The sequence below is a fragment of the Panthera pardus genome, unplaced genomic scaffold (genome assembly GCF_024362965.1).
Source record: "Panthera pardus isolate Hobbes unplaced genomic scaffold, ASM2436296v1 HiC_scaffold_3, whole genome shotgun sequence".
Taxonomy (NCBI): Eukaryota; Metazoa; Chordata; class Mammalia; order Carnivora; family Felidae; genus Panthera; species Panthera pardus.
Genome location: NW_026526876.1, coordinates 33,435,164 through 33,459,918, shown reverse-complemented (window position 1 = coordinate 33,459,918; position 24,755 = coordinate 33,435,164). Strand labels below are relative to the sequence as shown.

The window sequence follows — 24,755 nt, the reverse complement described above, 5'->3', positions numbered from 1 at the left end:
TTGCATGTCGCCAGAGCTGCAGTGTCCTTAGAGTCCTGAAAGGAGGGACTGCAGGGTGGACGGATTCACTGGTGGTCGTTGGGCCATCCCGGTTCAATGGCCATGGAGGAACTCACCTTGTGAACTGATAGAGCAGTTTGGTTGGAAACCCTTGAGCCCCCTCAGTGACAGGATCTTGCCTTTCTAAAGGTTGTAACAAGGGAGAAACATGGTGTGGGATTTAATCTGATCCTCAGACCCCTGGGAGGGACACAGAAGTGCTTTTTCCAGGGGATACATTTATAGGGTTAACAGTTAAGGGACTATAAAGCAGTTTTAAGAAAAAGGTCAGGCCATCCCTTATAGAAGAACAATGAATGTGATTCATTCTATTAAAATTCTGTCAGTATGTGGATCATGAACTGTTACCAATTGCAGATTGTAAAATACAGGCTTCAAACTACTGAGTAGTCATGAATCCACTTTTCCTATTGCTAGCCTCTTGTAAATACTGGTCGGCCTTGTGGATAAGTCTGTACAGAGGCCAGCCTAGAACAAGGTGAAGTGCGGGGGAAGGCTGGTGAAAGGCTGAGCCAGTGGCAGCTGCCCTGAAAATAGGATTTTAATCTGGGAGGTAGAGGGTTACAACAAGGTCTTACAAAACTCATGTGTTCAGCAAACAAGGTTTGAGTGATACTTTTGCTTTTTAAGGTTTATTTTTGACAGAGAAACCGACTGCCAGCAGGGGAGGGGCAGAGAGGGGGAGACAATCCAAAATAGATTCCAGGCTCTGAGCTTTCAGTGCAGACGTGGGGGGGTGTCAAACTCACCAAGGGGTAGATCACGATCTGAGCCGAAGTCGGACCCTACCGACTGAGCCACCCAGACACCCCTTGAATGATAGTTTTAAGATTTCATTACAAAGCAAAGGGCTATTCAGAAGCTTCTAGCAGCAACCAACCCAGGAGGCCAACCCACAGAAGACCACAGTCAGGAAATAAGATAAAACAGTAAGAGAATCCTGCTATAGGTTGATATGCAGGTCCTGTGCTAGGCTGTTGAGATATCTTGCCTTTTAAGGACTTCCAGCATTCTAGAATGAGATTATTGAGAGTTAAGCCAGCAACGTCAGTAATCCACCATCTGTAATCAAAATGGTTATCCGTGAACATGACAGGAGAGAACACTCTTAATTATCTCAGGCCGGAGATAAAAGTATAGTCGTGTCCGTTGGATGGTTGGGGGAAATTTGCAAGGCTAAAAAGTGGTAGGGTTTCCTCCAGAACCCAAGCTCTCCGTCCTTGCCCTTCCCACCAGGTGACCTGTACATTTCCAATTTAAAGAGTTCGTTTTACCAAGATCCGTGTATGCAGTGTCGAGTGTGGGGATCGCGGGGCACACAACAGTAATCGGGAAGACACCCTGTGCTCTGGAAGCCGGTGGCCTGACAGGAGTGGAAAACCAGCACACGGCCTTGACACGAGGCAGAAAGGAGCCAATGCCGCCCCTGGCTTGGCCAAAGAGTCACAGGTTTGGGGGACTGGCCAATCTTCCCCACCCCGTCCACACCCAGGGGGGCCAGGGAAGGCTTCATAAAGGAGGTGCCATCTGAAGCAGCGTGTTAACAGAGGAGTCAGGATCCAGAGGTGGGAGCACCCAGAGTATATGAGGGCCCTAAGGTAGGAGCGCTTGGCTGGAACAAAGGCCTTGTATAGAGCAGGAATAACAGTACTGTCTCTATGCCAGGCCTGTGCTGAGAGCTGGTACACCCTGACCTGTTCGCTTAACAGGAGGGACTCGGCCCTATGGTAGAACGTTCTGAGAAGTGGGACGGCTGAGCCAGCAAGCAGGTGATGAGATGGAGCAGAGGGGAGGGAGGGCTGGAAGGCTGGTGTGAGGTCAGAGTGGGCTGAGCCACAAGCTAAAACATTCAGATGTCAGCCTGCAAGAAGTCACGGTGAAGAGCAGATCTCGATGAGAAGTGTCTCCCGGCTCTGTGCTCTCGGTTCCTCTCCCCCCACCGCGCCCCCACCCCCAGTCTCCCCTCTGCCTCCTCACTCTGTCTGTCCTCCCCTTCCCTCTCCTGTTTCCTCCCTTCTCACCTCACTCTCCTGGCCCCAACCAAGGCCCACCCTCTGCCACAGGGACAAGCCGACACAAACCCAATGTTCCTTAAAATTGTGTTAGCAAGACGAAATGAATATTGGTCAGCTAAAGCTGCACAGGAATCCACAAAAACTACTTTAAAGCCTATTCAAAGCTCATCCATAAATAGGACAAAGAAACATGGTCTATTTGGGAACTGAACATGCTACCAACTAGCTCTGCAATTGACCTGCTTCCTTATTTACCAGCCTGGGTGCTGCCCCCTTGTGGCATGAGTGTCAAAACACAGTTTACTGTTCACCTGGCTTGGAAACGAAGCTAGAGCTCCCTAACTTTTCAGGAGATACACACTGTTTCAGAATTAGCAAATCGTGTGAGGCTCTGGCCATTTCTTCTCTTGGACTCCCTTAAATCCTCCTAGTTTAAATATTCATAAAACGTACTGTTCTTGGGAAGCTTGTTAAAAATTCAGATTCTAGGGGCGCCTGGGTGGCTCAGTGGGTTAAGCGTCTGACTTCAGCCCAGATCATGATCTCAAGGCGCATGGATTCAAGCTTTGCATCCGGCTCTGTGCTGACAGCTCAGAGCCTGGAGCCTGCTTCAGCTTCTGTGTCACCTTCTCTCTCTGCCCCCTCCCCCAATTATATTCTCTTTCTCTTTCTCTCTCTCTTAAATAAATAAACTTTAAAAAAAATTCTAGGGGCGTCTGAGTGGCTCAGTTGGTTAAGTTTCTGACTCTTGATCTCAGCTTGGGTCTTGATCTGAGGGTCGTGAGTTAAAAAAAAAAAAAAAAAAAAATCAGATTAGAGGCCCCACCCAGGATAGCTAAGCTTTGCTGGGTGTCAGCTGAACAATCCACCTGCTTTTCAAGGGCCTACAAAAATGTCTGGGAACTGAAAGAAATTCATCATTTCCCAAATTTGACCCCCAAACTGCAAAACTCAGAATGCATAAGGGTTTAACACTACAAAAGATAACACTGGCTGTAACTGTAATATAATTCCTATATAACTGTATGAAATTGTAATAAACATTTCTAGAAAAGGAACAACATTATTTGTAACAAAACTTAGATTTGTAAAGTTTACAAACATCTTTCCAAAAATACTACAAAAAACGTCTATTTGGCCTGTGGGTGTACTTTATTCACTTGGTATGAGGCACAACAGAACCTCTGAGGTCAGAATGTCTGGCCCACAAACTCCAGGAAATGACCCTGCCTCTAGAGCCACAGACTCGGATCCAGAGATTCTGATGTGGGGCCCAGGAACCTGTCTTTTTAACATCAGCCAATTCAAATGGGAGGACCACAAGCCATACTGGGGAAACACTGATGTGGCTAATGGGGAGCTATTGAGGAAACATGAGCAGGAGAGAAGCATTACCAGAGCTAAGTTTCAGGGAAAGAAATCAAGAGTACTGTATTTAAGGGGCACCTGGCTGGCTCAGCCGGTGGAGCGCACAACTCTTGATCTCAGGATTATGATCCAGACTCACGTTAGATGCACAGATTTCTTAAAAATAAAATCTTTAGCAGCCTGTGGGTGGCTTAGTCAGTTAAGTGTCCAACTCTGGATTTCAGCTCAGTGTGATCTCACGGTTCATGAATTTGAACCCTGCGTTGGGCTCTGCACTGACAGTGTGGAGCCTGCTTGGGATTCTCTCTCTCTCTCTCTCCTCTCTCAAAATAAAGTTAAAAAAAATTTTTTTAATCTTAAAAAAAAAAAAAGAGTATTTAAGATGGTTTGAAAAGGGGGTGGCCAAGAGTCAGAACTTGGTTACCAGCATCTGAGAAACCAACCCCTGACATTTTGGCATTTTCACGTATGTGAAAATGTGGGCATTTCTTGCAAGACTGTCCAGAGCTTTTATCAGATTCTTTTTTTTTTTTAACAAGATTTTTTTATAATTTGTATTTTTAATTTTTTTTTTTAACGTTTATTTATTTTTGAGACAGAGAGAGACAGAGCATGAACGGGGGAGGGTCAGAGAGAGGGAGACACAGAATCTGAAACAGGCTCCAGGCTCTGAGCTGTTAGCACAGAGCCCGACGCGGGGCTCGAACTCACTGACCGCGAGATCATGACCTGAGCTGAAGTCGGCCACTCAAACCACTGAGCCACCCAGGCGCCCCTATAATTTGTATTTTTAAGAGAGAGAGATCACGAGCACAAGCCAGGAAGGGGCAAAGGGGGGGTGGGGACACAGAGGATCCAAAGCAGGCTTTGCACTGACAGCAGCAAGCCCGATATGGGGCTTGAACTCACGAACCGTGAGATCATGACCTGAGCCGAAGATGGAGGCTCAACCGACTGAGTCACCCGGTCGGCCCTGCTTTTATCAGATTCTTAAAAGAGCCTGTTACCCAAAACCCCTAAGAATCACTGGCCTGTGGTTTCCTCCCCAGGCTTACAAAGCCCCAGGGACTAACAAAGGTTATCCAGGCACAGCAGTGCAAGCAGCAACATGCCTTTTCCAATATCGACTTTGAAAATTAATAACTATTTAAAAATATTTCTAAACAACTCCCAAACCGAGCGAGGGCTGGGCAAAAGGCACACACGCAGCAGCCAGACTCCACAGCCTCGGATGCCCCAGTGTGACTCACTCGCTCCCGAGCCGCTGTCGCCAGCCGTCACCCGGCCTCGGCGGTCTGGGTGGTTACACAGTTTAAATTGTCTTTAATCTTGGTCCTTGATGGTCAATTTGTACCCAGAATGGACACCTAGTTAAAAACAGGAAGCACAGGGAACGCAGAGGTTGAACATGTTAACGTGGAGCGTGAAACACGACAGTCTTTTGTGTGGGTCACGTCACTGGCTCTCCATTTCTGTGGAACAACAGGAAACAAGCATGAGGACAAAGTCAATGCAGAGAGATGTGACCGAGCTAGGTCCCACGGTCCACCTTGGAGACAGAACTGCAGACTCTCGCTACTCAGTATCCCCGTGAGCTCGTTAGGATTTTAAGCCTGATCCCAGACCTCCCAAACCCATCTTCATTTTTTTTTTATTTTTTCATTCTTTATTTTTGAGAGAGCAAGCGAGCAAGCGCAAGTGGGGGAGGGGCAGAGAGAGAGGGAGACACAGAATCGGAAGCAGGCTCCAGGCTCCGAGCTGTCAGCCCAGAGCCCGACGCGGGGCTCGAACCCACAAGCCGTGAGATCACGACCTGAGCCGAAGTCAGACACTTAACTGACAGAGCCACCCAGGCGCCCCTCCATTATGGTTTTAGATGTGCATTTAAAACCCACAAAAATAGTCCAAGTATGGAAAGCAACAGGTATGAGCTGAATATGGACTGAGTTCATTGCACTAGCTAAGAGGTGCAGAAACCTGGCTGTCACATCAGCTGGGGAGTTCTTCGGTGGTACCAAGCCTGGGCTTAGCCCCCAAAGCCTCAGGCCAGAACTAGGGGGTGGCCCATGAGTGATGATTATCTAGCCATTCACGCCCATGGAACCCCATCAGACCCGCAGTTCCCATCCATCTGACTAAGAGGACTCCAGAATGTCAAAAACAATGCTGAAGAAGAAAATATGGTGTTGGCTAGATCTAATTGGACTTTTCCTTCGTTGGAGCCAAAGACAGCCTGCATCTCTCATGTGGGATTTGCAATGTGCTTGTATGTGAGTAGCCTGAAACTCTTCTATCACCCCCTGGGAAAAATAATACAAAAGCTATAACAAATGTAAGGGGACCCCAATGAACATTAGATTTTTTTAAGTACATAATAAAATCTAAATCTACATTTTAATATACATTTGTTCTCAGAACCAAATGTGATGCAGTATCACTTTTTAATTGGTCTAAAGTCATGCTTTTTCTTCTAATTAAATCTAAACAGTGTTTTGTCACATTTTTATGGGGAAAGTCAAAATGTGTCTATGATTACCACAAGTTACATTTTAAATTGAAATTTAAAGAGAACCAATCATAACTGACCCACCTCAAATTACCTTTTAATTAAAATGCTGGGCATATGCCAGGCATTGGAAAGAAAAAGATTGAAAGTTTCCAGGTTGGTCCTCTAGATCACTGATATGACAGGGAATAGGATTTTGAGTCCAAAAACATCAAGACTCACTGAGCGAGAACTCAGCTGCTTTGCTGCTGGAGGCAGGACAGAAGACATTCATGTGGACGGCTTCGTGGAGAGCTTGCCTGGGCTTTTGACAATCCCCAGTGGGTTCACGTAACTGGGGGCCTCACGTAACTCAGCACCATTAATATTTGGGCCCCGAGAATTATTTCTTGGGGAGGAGGGACTGACCTGTGTGTCAAAGGGTGTTTAGCAGAATCTCAGACCTCCACACACTACTCCTTCCCAGGCATGCCGGATGACCAAAATTATCTCCAGATTATTGCCAAATGCCCCTGGCGGGGGCAAAAACCACATACCCCTTTTGAGAACCACTGGTTTAGTTCACCCTTTCCCTCCTGTTCTGCCAAACAGAAATGCAAAGGAAGGAGAGCAAATCATGATATCACAGAAGATAACCCTGCTAATTTTAAACTTCTCATAGAATGAACCATTCGTTCATTCATTCGTTCATTCATTCAGTAAACATTTATTCAGCACACCATACGTGCCCGGCACCCTTTGAGCCACTGGGGATACAGCACTGAACAAAGATCCTTGCCCATATGGAAGTTACGTTCCAGAAGGGGAGGACGGACTGGGTTTTGGATCTCCTCGTCCCCTACAACTGTTTCCTTGCAACATTTGGCGCTGCATGCCAGCCCTCTTTGCTTCTCGGATGAGGTCTCCCACTAGCCACCCTGTGACCTCTCCACCTGCTCGAACCTTTCATCCCTCCATGCTCCAAATGTAGGAGTTCCAAAGGGACTAAGACAGTCTGGGCTTTCCTTGCCTCTCCTTTCTGGTCTCACCCTAGGTCATGACTGATTATGCCTTCAGGGTTCATGCTCCTAACACTCTGTTTCCAGCTTCAACTTCTCGTTCAAGTCCAGAGCCCACTGCCAACTCTTTGCTGTGTTCATTCATTCGTTCACTCACTCATTCATTCACATTTATGGAGTACTCACTCGGTACAGGTGTCCACAAGGGGTGTGGGTTCAGCAACCAACAAGGCAAAGCACACCTTCTTTCTCACGGAGTCTATACTCCAGCTGGGGAGTCAGGCGCTAAACCAACCACTGCACAAACACCTAAACTATTTCAGCCATGCTTAGGCAAGGGGTCACATTCAGCCTGTGACAGGGAGAGGCACTCTGTCTCTGCTTTTTTTTTTTTTTTAACATTTATTTATTTTTGAGAGAGAGACAGAGCATGAGTGGGGGAGGAGCAGAGAGAGAGGGAGACACAGAATCCGAAGCAGCTCCAGGCTCTGAGGTGTCAGCACAGAGCCCGATGCGGGGCTGGAACACACGAACCGTGAGATCGTGACCTGAGCTGAACTCCGACACTTAACCAAATGAGCCACCCAGGTGCCCCCTCTTTCTCCGCTCTTTTGCTCCACAGCACTTATCACCACCTGGACAAGTCTATAATTTAGCTTTGCTTGATTTTGACCATCTTCTCCCATCTCTTAGAATTCCCATGGCTGTAATATGCTAGTATTTTGTGGTTTTGGTTTCCTTTTTGCGTGCTATTTGAGACAGCAGCTTTAAATTTTAAACAGTCGATGGGGAAGTTCTTCTTAAGGTGATCTCCCAGCTACCAACTCTCTGAGTAGTTTGTCACAAACCTCTTTTTCATGTCCTAGTCTTTCCCTGGGAGAAGAGAAATGAGGAGTGAATGCAAATGAGGTTTTTCCTTTTGGGGTGATGAAAATATTCTGGAACTAGATAAAGGTCATGGTTGTGCAACGTTGTGGATACGCTAAAAGCCACTGGCTGGTGTACTTTAAAAGAGTGAATGGGGGGCGCCTGGGTGGCTCAGTCGGTTAAGCGTCCGACTTCAGCTCAGGTCACGATCTCACGGTCCGTGAGTTCGAGCCCCGCGTCGGGCTCTGGGCTGATGGCTCAGAGCCTGGAGCCTGCTTCCAGTTCTGTGTCTCCCTCTCTCTCTGCCCCTCCCCCGTTCATGCTCTGTCTCTCTCTGTCCCAAAAATAAAAAAAAATAAAAAAAAATAAAAAGTTAAAAAAAAAAAAAAAGAGTGAATGGCGGGCACCTGGGTGGCTCAGTCAGTTGAGTGTCCGGCTTCAGCTCAGGTCATGATCTCACAGTTAGTGAGTTAGAGCCCCGCATTGAGCTCTGTGCTGACAGCTTGGAGCCTGGAGCCTGGAGCCTGCTTCCGATTCTGTGCCCCTGCTCTCTCTGCCCCTCCCCTGCTCTCTCTCTCTCCCTCTCTCTCTCTCTCTCTCTCTCAAAAATAAACATTTAAAAAAAAGAGTGAATGGTGTGATATTTCACTATATCTCAATAAATAGATCTTGTAGGGGTGCCTTGCTGGCTCCGTCAAATATCTGACTCTTGATTTCAGCTCGGGTTATGATCTCATGGTCATGAGATCAAGCCCCGAGTCCGGCTCCACACTGGGCGTCGAACCTGCTTAAGAGTCTCTCTCCGCCCCTTCCCCACTCATTCTTTTCTTTCTCTCTCTCTCTCTCTCTCTCAAAAAAAAATATGGATAGATAGATCCTATATATGTGGTTTTTTTTTTTCAAGAGGTGCAGGGAGTACAGAGAGATAGGGACAGAGGATCCCAAGCAGGCTCCACGCTGACAGCAGTGAGCCCAATATGGGGACTGAACCCACAAACTGTGAGATCACAGCCTGAGCTGAAGATGGATGCTCAACCGACTGAGCCACCCAGGTGCCCCCCTATATATGTGTTTTAAATTGTATCATGTCAAAGCTGGATGGATGGACAAATTACGAGCAGGGTTTTTGCCCTTACCAAATGGAAGTTCCACTTTCGGTTTGGTGACTAGAAATCTCCTTACCCTCTGCCAGGGAGAGTTTGGGATTTGGCTGGTTTATAAAAGCAGGAGAACCTCGGTAAAGCCTAAAGAAGCACACTGCCCCTTCTCCCTTCCCTGAAACAATTTTTCACAATAACCAAGTAAGATTACAGGTAAAATCAGACACCAGAACCTCCCTCATTTCCTTGGCCCTGAGGCCACAACTCCCACCAACCCCACTCATTGGCTCAATAGATCACAGAGTTCAGAGAAGGTTCACTGTCGAGGAAGCAGGAAAGCAGCAAGGGAAGGCTTTTTTTTTTTTTCCCCAATGCTTACAGAATCCAACTGTCCAGGTTCAAGCCTCAGCTGTGCATTTGATGGGCTGTGTCCCGGGCTAATCACTGGGTTGAGTCTGGGATCTGACTTTACCCTACTCACAAGCTAATAAGCTATCCTATTAGCTTTTCACCAAAGGCAGAAGACACAAGACTCCTGGGTCAGAGACAAATAACTGTGTTACTCACAACCCAGCTGACCACATAATCTGCATCAATAACCCTTGCTCCCCAAGTTCCTTGGTGGTAACACAGCAGAGATGCTACACGGACAGTAGTTGTGAGGCAGCTGAGGACACTGAGCCTGGAAATCTACTGCATTTGTAGGAAGTAGTAAGCAAGTCTGCTCTACGTCCCGGAGGGAGACATTACCTCCTCTCTCAAAGTCACTCACTGCAAACACAAACCCAAGAAATGGCCTGAGCAAAGAGTGGTCACGACCTTGGCATGTTCAGCAAGAACATTCAGGGAGGCTCAAGCCCATGGCGAACTGCTTCATTGCTTTGCCAATTTCTCTGTGCCTCAGTTTCCTCAGCTAAAACTGGGGGCAATAGTATTACCCTCCTTGTGGGGTCGTGGTGAGGACTCCAAGACACAATGCCCCGTAAAGTGCTTAGCATGGAGACCTGGCCAAAGAAGGGCTCCCTAAATTGTAATCACCATCATTAGGGGAAGAGGGAGGTGAAAACATGTTATAAACATGAGAAAGCTTGCATTTAAGAGAGCTTCAAGGTCCGGAGGAAACAGAAGGCTTCCCCACTTACTTGCCCCCCAACTGTCCATGGCACCTTAAGCTCATATCACACTGTCTCTCCCCAAGAGAAAAGGAAAAAAGACCCTCTTGATCAACATTGTGTTCCCAGGGTCAACACAGCACCCGGCACGAAGTGGGCATTTAATGAATGAATGAATGAATGAATGAATGAATGAAAAGTGAAAGCAGAGGAGTGCCTGGGTGGTTCGGTTGGCTGAGCATCCAACTTCGGCTCGGGTCATGATCTCGGGTCATGATCTCGCAGTTCATGAGTTCAAGCCCCGCACCGGGCTCTGTGCTGACAGCTCGGAGCCTGGAGCCTACTTCGGATTCTGTGTCTCCCTCTCTCTCTGCCCCTTCCCCACTCATGCTCAGTCTCTCAAAAATGAATAAATGTTAAAAAAAAAAAAAAAAAAAAAGGCGGGGGAGAAAAAAAGAAATGTGAAGGCATTAAACGTCTGAGCTGGCAGGAGGGTCCAGGATGAAGGGCCACCGTGGGGGCACTGAACTTGACAGGGCTGCATACCCTCCAGTGACGGAGGAAAGGAGAGCAGAAGGTGGGCTCGGACAGCTGTGGTCACGCAGGGAGAAGGAAGCTGAGGTCAGATGGCCTTGGGAGGGAAGGGAAGGTGACTCACAAGGTTGCCAGGCAACCACCCAGCTGCAGAATATTAATTTGCAATTGAATCAACTGGCTACTTTGAGGAACTATCCTGTTTGCAGGGATGGGGAGACAGGAGCTGAAGAAGTGGTCAAGGTTTAAGGATGGGGACAAGCCTGGCAGGTTCTGAAGCAGGACAGGGGCAGCGACCCAGGTGCATCGCCCGTAAATGAAGTAAAAAACCGTGGGGGCCAGGCTGGGGAGGGAGGAAAGTGAGACCAGAGGGGGAAGGTGGGCTATGAGAAGGAAGGCAGTCGGACTGACAGTTACAGCAAAGTCAGATTGAGCAGGAGCTGGGCTTCTGGAGAGAGGGTAGGCCAGAGGCTGTGGACCAGGAGAAGCAGCAGCACAGCCCAGAGAAGACCGGCCAGGCGCACAGCTGCATCCCCTCACCCGTCAGGTGTCAGGCGTGAGCAGGCAGCTTCCCCTGGCCAACCCCTAACCCTAAAATGCACCTGAGGGCACCTGGATGGCTCAGGCGGTTGAGCTTCTGACTCTTGATTTCTGCTCAGGTCATGATCCCAGGGTCACAGAATCAATCTGCGCTGATCATGGAGGCTGGTTAAGATTCTCTCTCTCGGGGCACCTGGTTGGCTCGGTCAGTTAAGCAGGTGTCTGACTTCGGCTCAGGTCATGATCTAGCAGTCCGTGAGTTCAAGCCCCACATCGGGCTCTGTGCTGACAGCTCGGAGCCTGAAACCTGCTTTGTATTCTCTGTCTCCCTCTCTCTCAGTCCCACCACCCCCGCCCCGACCCCTCTCATGCTCTCTCTCTCTCTCTCTGTGTCAATTAAATCAAGACATTTTAAAAAATTTAAAAAAGAAAAGATTCTCTCTCCCTCTGCCCCTCTCCCTCGCTCATGCTCTCTCTCTAAAATAAAAAATAAGTAAAATAAAATGCACCTGAGTAAAGATTATTCTCACATTGGTGCTTTTAGGATTTGTTTCCCATCTTAAAGCCACTGATAGTGCTAAACAAAATACTCTCTAACATTTTATTATAAAAATGTTCAAATACTCAGAAAAGTTTAATTTTAACGTGAAGACTCATATGCCCACCACCTAGATTCCATAATTTATATTTTATTATTATTGATCTCATATCTATTCATCTTTTTTTATGCATTTCAAACTAAATGTACAGTAATACACTTTGACCTAAATACTTCATTAACTAGACTTCCACTTTGTTACAGTTTTTTTTTTAATAAAATTTATGTACAATGGAGTGCACAGTTCTAAATGTGCCCTGCAAACAGGGTTCTGGGCTTGATTTTGATTGTTAAGGGAGATAATAGGCCCATCAGCACCTCATTCAACAGTGGAGGTTGTTACGGTTAAGATATGGGAGGCAAAACAGTCCCCAGAGGTGGGTAGCCAGGATGTGACCCAGGGCTGTGGGAAGCAGAAGGTGGATGGACCTGAGGAGCCAGGGTGAGGCCAACCTGGAAGAGGCAGCGTTAACCTGTGAGGGGAGGCTCTAGGGACTATTACAGGGAAGAGTGGAGAGAAAAATAATCAAGGAAAAGGGGGTAGAATATTCTGGAAGTCAGCAAGATGTAACAGCACAGATAAGTTGCAGGTAAGGCTGTGGTGATGAAAATACCAGTAATAGAGGCGCCTGAGTGGCTCAGTCAGTTTCTGACTCTTGATTTCTGCTCAGGTCATGATCTCACGGTTTGTGAGTTCAAGCCCCACATCCGGCTTTGCACTCACAGTGCAGAGCCTGCTTGGGATACTCTCTCTCTTCTCTCTCTCTCTCCCCTCTCTCTCTCTCTGCCCCTCCCCTGCTCCCATGCACCCTCTCTCAAAATAAATAAATAAAAACTTTAAAATATATACCAATAATAATAGCAGACCCTTACATAGAACTTACCATGCATCAGAGACCAAGTGGAGGCTACAGGTGTCTCATTTATCCCTCACCTTGACCCTCCCAGAAAGGTATGGGGAACATCCTAAGTCCGTGACTTGCCTTAGATCACAGCTAGGAAGTGGCGAAGCTGGGATTCAACCCAGGGTCGCAAAGCCTCCTTGTCCTGACCTTCCACAATACACAAACACTAGTCCCGCACACAGACACCAGCCGCAGCCTGGGTCTCACCGCGGCTTCTGATTCGAGAAGATTTCTCATTGGTGCCCCGGGCACAGGGGTGGGCTTAGAGCTCCACAGGCGATCCCAATATGAGGTGTGGGTTGAGAGCCACCGCTCCAAAGACACAGGTGGGCATCAGATGGGAAGGAGAGGGGGGCCAGAGAGAGGAGGCCAAAGCTGGAGTATGGGGGTGCCCTCTGCTCTCCCCTCGAGGCAGCTGGGCAGTCACCTGGCCCCTGAGCTCCTCCCGGGCCCCCTCTCCAGCTCAGCCTGGTCCTGCTACCTTCCTACCCTGGGACAGCAGCCAGACGTCATGAAGCCACTTGTTCCTCCCCAGCCCCCCACTCCAGGAGGGACCACGCATGCCCAGGCTGCCTCCGGGGGTCACTGTCTCAACACCTTCACCCCTCCGAGGCCCCATTGCCTGGGACAGGGTGACTGAGGCATCCTCAGCCTCTCCCTCGCCCACCATCAATAACCAATGAGGAACCCCGGGGGGCTGGTGGCTTCTGACAGCGGTTTGCAGCTGCTCGGTACTATTTCCCAGGACCGGCTCTGGCAGGGGGGAGAGTGGGGTCAGGCATGCAGAGTTGCCCCGGGGAGTCTCCCTCCCCAGGGATAGTCCTCCCCGCTGTTGTTATTAATTCTATTTTGTGTGCGCCCCCACCCTGAAATCTAAATGCCAGGAAGCCATGACTGAGCCGATCACATCCACCTGTTAGCCCTGGGGCCTCATCCTGGCCCTGGCTTCTGGCAGGTGCTCACCACCTGGAAGGGAAATGGAACAGAAGAATGGCCCAATACTTTAACAAACGTCCCCCTTCATTGTATTTGAAAAATCACATGCAAATTCACACCGGGCCAGTTCTTACCTTACTTCACGATTTCAAAAGAAAACTTCATGATGCTGGAACCCCTAGCACTGGGGGGGCTGTTGCAGCCCCAGTAAATTACCACAAACTGTAGAAGCTTAGGACGATGTCAATTCATTCTCTGACGGTTCAGTAGGTCAGAAGCCCCAGGTACAGCAGGGCGCCCCGGGGGGAAATGAAGGCGTCACCAGGGCTGCGCTCCGTTCTGAAGGCTCTGGGTTTGAACCCGTTTCCAAGCTCTTCCAGATTGTTGGCTGAATTCAGTCCTTTGCGGTCCTAGGACCTTGGCTGGGGGCCTCTCTCAGCTCCTTAAGGCCACCTGCGCTTCTCGGCCTGTTGCCCTCCCCCTCCCACCTCCAAACCGGTGAGGGTGGGTAGAATCCTCCTGGGTCCTCAAATCTCTGATTCATTCTTCAGCAGCATCACTTCTGCCTTTAGGCAAAGGACATTCGAGCCAGAGAACATTTTTTTTATGTTTATCTATTTTGAAAGAGAGAGTGTGTGAGCAGGGGAGGGGCAGAGGGACAGAGAATCCCAAGCAGGCTCCACGCGCTCAACTCAAGGAGCCCGACCCAAGGTTGGATCTCACAACCGTAAGATCATGACCTGAGCTGAAATCAAGAGTGGGATGGGCACTCAACCGACTGAGCCACCCAGGCGCCCCCAGCCAAAGAACATTTTAAGGGCTTATCTGATTAAATTGGGCGCACTCAGGGGCGCCTGGGTGGCTCAGTTGATTGAGCATCTGACTCCGGCTCAGGTCACGATCTTGTGGTTTGAGCCCCGTGTCGGGCTCTGTGCTGACAGCTCAGAGCCTGGAGAGTGCTTCAGTTCTATCTCCCTCTCTCTCTGCCCCTCCCCTACTCACACTCTGTCTCTGTCTCAAAAAAAGTAAACATTTAAAAAAATAAATTAAAAAAAATTGGGCCCACCCAGACAATCCAGGATAAGCTCCCTACTTCAAAGTCTATAATTACATCTGCAAAGTCCTTTTGCCATGTAACCTCATATATTCCCAGGTCCCAGGAGTCGGGCTGTGGACGTCTTTGGGGGATGATTATTCTGTCCTCCATACCCCTCCTGGGAGGAGAAAGATGCCAGAACTAGGAATTTCAGGCCCAGATCTCCTTGGTCCTGTAAACTCAGGACAGGGATTGCTTCACCTGGCTGAGCCTTGGTTTCTTCACCTGTGGAACAGGGACACACTAGTCCTTACATCCAAGGACCATGGTGAAGAACAACTACGTTTATTCATGCAGAGAGCTTATCGGCCCAGCACACAGCATTGTCACTCTTGTGAGAACAAGGACGGGGCCCACAGGGAGAGGGAGGGAGCTGGCCCCAAGGTCTGGGATATGGTCTTCAATTTGGTAGACTCAGAAACTGGATTTTCTGGTTGCCCAGCTAGTCAAAGTGTTGGAGCCAGGAGTCCCCTCTGGCCTCTCCAGTTCCAAAATCGTCCATACATCAGTGGGTGCTGGCCTCTGAGAGATCCAGCTTCCACAGATTCCATCCCTGCCACCTCCTGCGGGTGCAGCCCAGGACAAGTGTCCCTCTGAGTCATAGCCAGCGGGAGGGAAAACCTTAGATTCACACACGGTGCTTTTTAGGGAATCACCCTCCATAAGCCTTGGGAAAGGAGGAGCTCTGTGATGTGTGCAAAGTGTGTGCACAGACCTTGTGACCTCTCCCCTTCACAGCAGCCCTCTGAGGTAGGAATGAATGATTCCCATTTCGCAGATGAGGCTAACTGAGGCCCGAAGAGGATACAAACTCACGATGTTCTAGGCACTGTGCATGTTGTTTTCTGCACATCACCTTCACAAGACTCCTCCCCCCCACCCACACACACCCAAGTTATTTTCCTCATTTCTTGGAGAAGAAAATAGCTCAGAGGAGGAGAGATCTGCCCAAAGCTCAACATCTGGAAAAGGGTGGGGCCAGGAAACCCTTTTCTTTCCCATTGGACATGATTCCCGGGAGGGCAGAACATGCAGTTTGGTGATTATGAGCACCCTGGGGGGAGTGCTGTCTCTCCACTTGGGGCAGAGCCCCCCCTGCTTGCCCGCCAGTGCCCGCAGTCGCCTGTTGAGTGGGATACACAAATCTGTTTGGTGCTGTCCCCAGCTGGTGTGACCAGCCTGTGAAGAAGAACCGGGGAGGGGGGGGTGGGCATTACCCCCTCCACAGCACAAGTCTTGGGCTCTGGTGCAACCAAGGCTCTGCGGAAAGCTTCTCATTTCTTGTCACCATGGCAACACGAATGTCTCCATGCCTCTCTCGTGTGAACAGAGCTGCTCCCCATGCCACCCTGTCTCCCAAGGCCCCTCAAAGGCCCCTCTGCCTCTAAGATTCTGGTTTCGATTAATTGCCACCAATACCTGCACTGGGTTTGTCATTTTCACTTATTCCATCCGCTGAGTCACTGAGCCCTGCTCTGAATTAGAGTGGTTATTCACCAGAACATTCTGCTCGCTCGTTGCCATGGACACCTCCCAGCCTGCTTCATCACCTGTTAATTTCTCAGCAAGGCTGGCTGTGAGCGTGGGTACCACTGCCCCTTATCCAGGACCCAACGGGCATCAAAACTCCCCCGGAAAAGGAGGGGCCATGATGACGCATGAACAACAGCTAAATCTCTAATGCCAACTGTGGAAAAATCAAAAACAGCCTAGAGCTACTTACATCTGTCCAAACCAGGTCAAGGTGGCAATTCATCAAATAAGTCAACAAGCACACTATTTGGTTTTCTGGCCAAATATCTTGGGCAAACTCTTTAGTCTCTTTGCTAACCACTTTAGGATGTATTTTTAGGGACACCTGGGTGGCTCAGTTGGTTAGTCATCCGATTCCGGTTCAGGTCATGATCTCGAGGTTTGTGGGTTCGAGCCCCATGTCGGGCTCTGTGCTGACAGCTCAGAGCCTGGAGCCTGCTTTGGATTCTGTCTCTCTCTCTCTCTCTCTCTCTCTCTCCTCCCGCCCCCCCTCCACTGCTCATGCACTCTCTCTATGTCTCTCTCAAAACTAAACATTTTTAAAAAAATTTTTTTAAAGATGTATTTTTAGGGGTGCCCGGGTGGCTCGGTCGGTTGAACGTCTGACTTCAGCTCAGGTCATAATCTCACAGCTTGTGAGCTCGAGCCCCGCATCGGGCTCTGTGCAGACAGCTCAGAGCCTGGAGCCTGCTTCAGATTCTGTGTCTCCCAGTCTGTCTGCCCCTAACCCACTCACATTCTGTCTCTGTCTCTCTCAAAAATAAATAAACGTTAAAAAAAAAACAAGATGTCTTTTTATATTGAAAGGTGGTGAGTGCATTATGCAGATTGCTATCTTCCCTTGAAAATGAAAGGAGGGAGTCTCCAAGTATAGGGGCCTGAAGCAACTGCCCCGGGGAGGGGGTTTCCAAGAGGCAGGGGATAAAGGGCAGACCTGGGATTGAGAGGAGCTGCAAGCTGAATCCAGCCAGCACAGAGGGCACAAATGGGGGGGGGGGGAGGGGTACACTCAGGATTTTCCAGGCAAAGGAGGTGAAGAGGCAACCAGGATGCAGCCCCCAGGCAGAGCGCGGGGCCATCAGCCCACGGCCCATTGCCCCCAATAACTACCTCACGTCCTGTTTGCAGAGCCCGGCAGGGGGACAGGGGATCAATACATCACCCGACATCCACACACTCCCTGCTCTTCAAACACCAATGTACGGAGAAATATGCTTCCCCTGAATCCAAGGTCACTAGGGGCATCTGTCTCATCTGCCCCCCAGCTGGACATACCGGAGGGATGATGCACACCAGGACTGTGACCCCAAGGACTGGGCACGGGGGGGGGGGGGGGAGTGGGCACTGCTCCCGACCCCAGGGAGCCTGTCTCCTGCCTGCCCTCGTGCCCAGCTGAGGAAATGCCTGCACCCTGCACCTGCCCCCACCGCTAGGAGGTCAACTCCCCTCCCTTCCCCCATGAGATGACTGATTGAATGACGGGGTAGGGCAGGGGCGAGGTACCTGTGCCCACCCCCTTTTGTCTTGCTGCGGGGGAGGCTGACCTCATGGGGGTTTGGGAGGGGCCATGAGGGCTTTAAAAGGTAGGGCTGGAGCACCAAGTAGCACAAAGCACGGAAAGGAACCAGGCTGGCCATAGCATCACCAACCTCCCGGTCTGCAGGTGAGAGCACCCAGGAGGGGGAGGAGAGTCTCTGCAGGTGAGACCACCCAGGAGGGGAGGAGAGAGTCGGGGAGAGGGCTGATGGGACGTCTCCCTGCCCCAAAGGACCAGGCTCACGCCTCGGTGTCTCCAGGGCCACCACCCTCCTCTCAGCTCAGGGCCGGACTAGGTCTCAGCTCTAGAACCCACCCTGGAGTGCCCTTTCCTCTCCTGCTGCTTCAACTGGGGCCCTGCCCTGCCCCTCTGCCTCCATGCTCACCCCAGTCCTGCAAGGTGAGAAGGACAAAGGCTATTCTCCCATTTCCAGGTGAAAAAACTGAGGCCCAGAAGGAGAAGTGACTGGCCAAAGTCACACCAATCATAGGGCAGGGCTGAAACTGGAACGCAGGGCTTCTGGGTTCCATCTCAAGCTCTTTCCTACACCAGCACTGTCTGAAAGAACTTCCCATGATGATGGGGATTGTATCTGCACCATCCAATGTGGTACCCACCAGCCAAAGGTGCACCAGAAAGGAGGCTAGTTCAAAGAAGGAGTTTTTAATTTTAATTAATTTAAATGTAAAGAGCCATATGTGGCTAGTAGCTACCATGTTGGACAATAACGTGGCTAACCTTGCTTCTTTAGCAGCAAGAACCCTTTCTCCTTCAAAGGAAATCTAACACAGAGCTCCACGATGACAAACAGATAAAAGCAGTATTTTATTCATAGAAACGCATCCCTCGAGGGTAACATTTTTATAATTTACTTCTGATGAAGCCAATCAGAACAATGAGGCAGAAAGAACACAAATGCTAAGAAGAGAGTTTTAGATGTGAATTTCATTTTTTTATTTTATTTTTCAATGTTTAGTCATTTTTGAGAGAGAGCGAGCATGAGCGGGGAAGGGGCAGAGAGAGAAGGAGACACAGAATCCGAAGCAGGCTCCAGGCTCCGAGCTGTCAGCACAGAGCCTGAGGCAGGGCTTAAACTCACGAACGCTGAGATCATGACCTGAGCCAAAGTGGGACACTTAACTGACTGAGCCACCCAGGTGCCCCTAGATGTGAATTTTAGACTCATTTGAGGATCCAGTTTATTTCTGTATGATAGTTTCCCCCCCAACTCAGGTCATGCTGACACACAGGTGCAAGTGGTAACTGCTTAACTTTTTACAAAGATTTTTTAAGTTTATTTTTGAGAGAAAGAGAGAGAGAGCGCGAGCAAGAGAGAGAGAGAGAGAGAGCGAGCCTGAGTGGGGGAGGGGCTGAGAGAGAGAAGACAGAGAATCCCAAGCAGACTCCGTGCTACCAGCACAAAGCCCCATGCAGGGCTCGAACCCATGAACCATGAGACCATAAAAAAAATCAAAAGCCAGGGGGTGCCTGGGTGGCTCAGTCGGTTGGGCGGCCGACTTCGGCTCAGGTCATGATCTCGCGCTCGGTGAGTTCGAGCCCCGCGGTCGGTGAGTTTGAGCCCCGCGGTCGGTGAGTTTGAGCCCCGCGTCGGGCTCTGTGCTGACAGCTCAGAGCCTGGAGCCTGTTTCAGATTCTGTGTCTCCCTCTCTCTGACCCTCCCCCGTTCATGCTCTGTCTCTCCCTGTCTCAAAAATAAATAAACGTTAAAAAAAAAAAAAATCAAAAGTCAGATGCTCAACCAAGTGAGCCCCCCAGGCGCCCCTTAACTTTTTTTAACAGCTTAATTTTTAACTGCTTAATTACAATCACACGATATTCCTCTTAAGCAAAAATGGCAGGAGAACTTTCCTTCCGAGGCTGCACAGAATCGGTGGGACCCGACCACACAGTGAATACACCGATGGTCTCCAAAGAGATAACCATACCGTGCTGTCTGGAACGCACCCTTTGGTATCGCTATTTAAAAGTTCACTTTAGGGGTGCCTGGGTGGCTCAGTCGGTTGAGCATCTGACTTCGGCTCAGGTCATGATCTCGTGGTCCGTGAGTTCAAGCCCCATGTCGGGCTCTGTGCTGACAGCTCAGAGCCTGGAACCTGTTTCGGATTCTGTGTCTCCCTCTCTCTGACCCTCCCCCGTTCATGCTCTGTCTCTCTCTGTCTCAAAAATAAACAAACGTTAAAAAAAAAAAAAAAAATTAAAAAAAAAAATAAAAGTTCACTTTAGGGGTGCCTGGGTGGCTCAGTCGGTTGAGCATCTGACTCTGGATTTAGGCTCAGGTCATGATCTCAGGGTTGTGGTGTGGAGCCCGGCACTGGGCTCCACCCTCAGCATGGAGCCTGCTGAAGATTCTCTCTCTCTCCCCCTCTCTGTCCCTCTCCCCTGCTCGTTCTCTCTTTCTCTCTCTCGAAAATTAAAAAAACAAAAACAGAAACAAAAAAACACGTTTAGCGGCACCTGGGTGGCTCAGTCGGTTAAGCGTCTGAATTCAGCTCAGGTCATGATCTCACGGTTTATGAGTTCGAGCCCTGCGTCGGGCTCCATACTGACAGCTCAGAGCCTGGAGCCTGCTTCAGATTCTGTGTCTCCCTCTCTCTCTCTGCCCCTCCGCACCCCCCCCCCAAAATAAATAAACATTAAAAAACTTTTAATAAAAACATGAAAGTTCACTTTAAATTATGAGATGTAAACATCCACAGGACCACTCACATGGCCTCAAATTCTGCAGAAGTTTGGAAACCGTTGCTCTAAGTTGTAAATTCCTTGGAGAAAAGCCACTGTTGTAATTAGGGTGGGTGAGGAGGAAAAGGGCAGGGCTTGGGAGTTGCAGGGAGCAGGGGTTGCGCAGCTGGCAGGAACTGGAAAAGCGAACTGAGGACCAGCCCACAGCCCCACACGGCGCTGCACCTGCCAGCAGGGAGGCACCTAGAGTCCATCTGGTCCAGGCCCCTGCCTTTGGGTGCCTAGCCGGCTCCACCTTTCAGCCCCGCCCCTCTTTCCTTTGCAGACAAGATGCAACGACTGTGTGTGTGCGTGCTGATCTTGGCACTGGCTCTGACCGCCTTCTCTGAAGCTTCCTGGAAGCCCCGCTCCCAGCTGCAGGATGCACCCTCGGGTCCAGGGGCCAACAGGGGCCTGGAACCACATTGGCTGAACCGGCTGGGCCCAGCCTCTCACCACCGACGGCAGCTAGGGCTCCAGGGTCCCCCACAGCTGGTGGCAGGTAGGAGCTGTGACGGCCATCCCTGCTTGCCTCACCCAGCCAGGGTTGGCCCTGGCCTTGGTTTCTAGTGGCTTAGATGTCCTTCCCATATGCTCACGTCCTCTCCCACCTCTGACCCTCAGACCTGTCCAAGAAGCAGGGACCGTGGCTGGAGGAAGAAGAAGCAGCATACGGATGGATGGACTTCGGCCGCCGCAGTGCAGAGGACGGGGACCAACATCCCTAGAACGGAGCTTCAGAGCCCAGCCTCTCCCAGCCCAGCCCAGCCCAGCCCCATGAAAAACCAATCAAAATAAACTAGCTTCCAATGGATCACATTGTGTCAAGTGTGGGGCAGGAGAGGGGAGTTGGTGGAGACATGGTTGAGGCAACAGAGAGAACGGAGAACCCTCTTGGGGACGGGGACCCATGACTCATTCTTCTCGGTATCCCCAGAGCCTAACATTGAATGAGAATCTACTCGTGCAGGTGGAAAACAGTGGTAGGGTCACAACCAGAGTCCTCTTTCTAAAAGAGAAATCAAACTGCGCCACTCCAGGTTTTCACCTTCCAATGCCTCCTGCTGCACTTAGAATCAAACCTAAACTCCTTGTCGAAGTCCTAGGTCAGCCCTGCTGTCCCCATGGCAGGTGCCAAGTGTCTTCCTCCTCTCTCCCTTTCCCTTCCTTACACAATGCACCAAGCTCATTCCTGCTCAGAACCTTCGTCCTTTCTGTTCCCTGTGCCTGGAAGGCTTTTCCCAGGCATAAACCTGGCTGGCTCTCCTTTTTCTCCCTAGGTCACATCCTGTCATTGTTTTGTATGTTAGTTTATTGTCCGCCTCCCCCACTTAGAAGGGAGACTCTGTAAGAGTGTGGATCCCACATCCCTCCTCTCTGCTGTATCCCGTTCCAAGAATAGGGGGTTATCCAATAAGTATCTGTCACATTGGCGGGTGAGTGGCTGCTACAGGCGTTGTTGACGTTTCGCCCGTATTCCCCTCACTGTTCTGAGCCCATGGGCAACATCCTTCCACACGCACCCTCGATGGGAGGATAAATACCCTAGTTCCCTCATCCCTTGGGCAGGATAATTCCGTCTCCCCAAATTCCAGAATCCCCCTGCAGGACCGAGCTCAAGGCTCTCCTTTGTTCATGTGCATCCCTTCCCCATCTCACACCCTCGTGGTCCCACTTGAGATCACCACCCAAATAAACCACTCACACTCAAATCCTTATCTCCAAGTCTGCCTCGGGGCAGGGTGGGGTGTGTGTGAGGGGACCTCCTCTGAAAACAGAGGGTTTTAGGAAACAACACACTCATCTTGGGATTCTAAAATGTGATCCTTCACTAGCCAGCCCCCTTTGCAGGGTGCTGGTAACCACTGGAGTGTTGTGGCAACACCACTACCAAATTCTCATCCCGGTGAATCAGGATGGGGCACACGTGGAAGAAGGAGCACTGGCTTATGCAACTGCTCCAGTGCTGGAGAGAGAAGGGGGGGGGGGTGCTTTTGGCCGTGGCATTGATTGGCTACCGTTAATCATCAGAGAATCTCTGGAGGAAGAAAATGTTAGGCGCAGGTTAGCCAGCCATTAACTCAAGCCCAAGATCTGAATGTAAGAGTGCAGATAACAAAGGAAGCCAAAATTGGAAGCCCAGCAAGTCTCCCCCATTAAAGTCCTAGAATGAGAGGCATCTGGGTGGCTCGAGTAGTCAAGCGCCTGGCTCCTAGTTTCGGCTCAGGTCATGATCGCACGGTTTGTGGGTTCAAGCCCCTGGTCCAGCTCCATGCTGACAGTGCAGAGCATGCTTGGAATTTCTCTTTTTACCTCTCTCTCTCTCTCAAAAGTAAATAAATAAACTTTTTTTTTTTTTAAGTCATAGAATGAAAGGCATGAGACCACGACACCTTGCATGGGACATCTGAGAAGATTCCCTTAAGAATTTTGAACTCCTAGGGGCCCCTCGTGACTCAGTCCGTTAAGCACCTGACTTCGCCTCAGGTCATGATCTCGCTGCTTGTGAATTCGAGCAAGCACCCCTGTCAGGCTCTGTGCAGACAGCTCGGAGCCTGGAGCCTGCTTCAGATTCTGTGTGTGTGTGTGTGTGTGTCCCTCTCTCTGTCCCTCCCCCACTTGCTCTCTCTCTCGCTCTCGCTCAAAAATAAATAAACATAAAAAAAAAGAATTTTGAATTCCTGGGGCGACTGGGTGCCCCGTTCAGGTAAGTGTCTGACTCTTGGTTTCAGTTCAGGTCATGATCTCATGGTTCATGAATTCAAGCCCTGCATTGGGCTCTGTGCTGACACCATGGAGCCTGCTTGGGATTCTCTGTCTCCCTCTCTCTCTGCCCCTTCCCTGCTCATGCTCTCTCTCTCAAAAATAAGTAAATAAACAGAAGAAAAAAAAAAAAGAATTTTGAACTCCTATGTTCTCTTCCAGGGATTTAGTGTTAAGGACTTGGGCTTTTTTTTTTTTTTTTGTACCATAATGAGTTTTGTGTATAATTAGACCCTATCTTCTTCCGCATAATGTCTTAGTGTCTTTTTGCCTCCCAGCATTCTTTATCAAGAGTGGGGAAGGTGAGGTCTACTTTGTTTAAACCTGGAAAACCTTGGGGTTCCCGGGTGGCTCAGTCAGTTGACCATCCAACTGTGGCTCAGGTCATGATCTTGACAGTTTGTGAATTCAAACCCCACATCGGGGGGGCGCCTGGGTGGCTCAGTCGGTTAAGCGTCCGACTTGGGCTCAGGTCACTATCTCGCGGTCCGTGAGTTCAAGCCCCACGTCGGGCTCTGTGCTGACAGCTCAGAGCCTGGAGCCTGCTTCGGATTCTGTGCCTCCCTCTCTCTCTGACCCTCCCCCGTTCATGCTCTCTCTCTGTCTCAAAAATAAAAACTTCAAAAAAAATTTTAAAAATATAGCGTGGCCATTTAAAAATATGCATTCCGGGGGCACCTGGGTGGCTCAGTCGGTTAAGCATCTGACTCTTGATTTTGGCCCAGGTCATGATCTCAACATTGTTGAGTTCGAGCCCCATGTTGGGCTCTGCGCTGACATTATGGAACCTGCTTGGGGTTCTCTCTCTCTCTTGCTTGTGCCCCTCTCCTGCTCATGCTATCTCTCAAAATAAATAAATAAACTCTTAAAAATATATATCCACTCCAGCATGTGCTGTCCATATTCCACTGAAAGCACTGGTATTTTGTACCAGGGGGCTTTCCTCTCCCACGTACAGGGCACAGAACACAACATGTTAATGCCCCCAAGACTGCCAGACACAAATGTCAGCTGGGCGATGCATGCCCAGCCTCCTCCCCCTTTGGGTGGGGTCCATCTCGGTGGGTCCCAAACTTTAGTATGCATGTGCCTTCCCCGGGGTCTTTGTTACCATGGAGATTCTGACTCTTTGGGTCTGGGGTGGTACCTGAGAATCTGCATTTCTGACAAACTCCCAGGAGATGTGGGTGACGCTGGTCCACAGACCACACCTGAGTAGCAAAAGGCTACACTTCTTCCCAGAGTTCCCTGTAGAGTTAGCCTCGGTGCCTAGCACTCCCTTTCATTAGCTTTCCTTCCGTTCTCAATTCCCCACTGTCCCCAAGAGTGATTCCTGGATCATCTCCCAAACAAACTACTTGTTTTCAAATGCTGTTCCGGGTCTGATTCCAGGTCTGAGGGACGTTTACCTAAGACAGTGGGTGATTCTCGCCTGTGCCTTTCCCCTCACAGGCAGGGCACTGGGCCAGAGTCCCTGGAGCAGAAAAACTGGGAAAGGAGCCTGTCTGAGCATGAGCTCCAGAGGCCTGAGGGCCTGGGTTCACATCC

At 49.8% G+C, this 24,755-nt stretch overlaps 1 protein-coding gene across 1 annotated transcript; it reads left to right on the top strand.

The window, feature by feature from the left end:
• The first annotated feature begins 20,653 nt into the window (after positions 1 to 20,653).
• On the top strand, positions 20,654 to 21,348 carry GAST (gastrin). The gene is made up of 2 exons (XM_019435355.2): positions 20,654 to 20,946; positions 21,069 to 21,348. The coding sequence occupies exons 1-2, from the start codon at positions 20,736 to 20,738 to the stop codon at positions 21,170 to 21,172; spliced, it is 315 nt and encodes a 104-aa protein (XP_019290900.1). The 5' UTR covers positions 20,654 to 20,735; the 3' UTR covers positions 21,173 to 21,348.
• Positions 21,349 to 24,755: the final 3,407 nt, after the last annotated feature.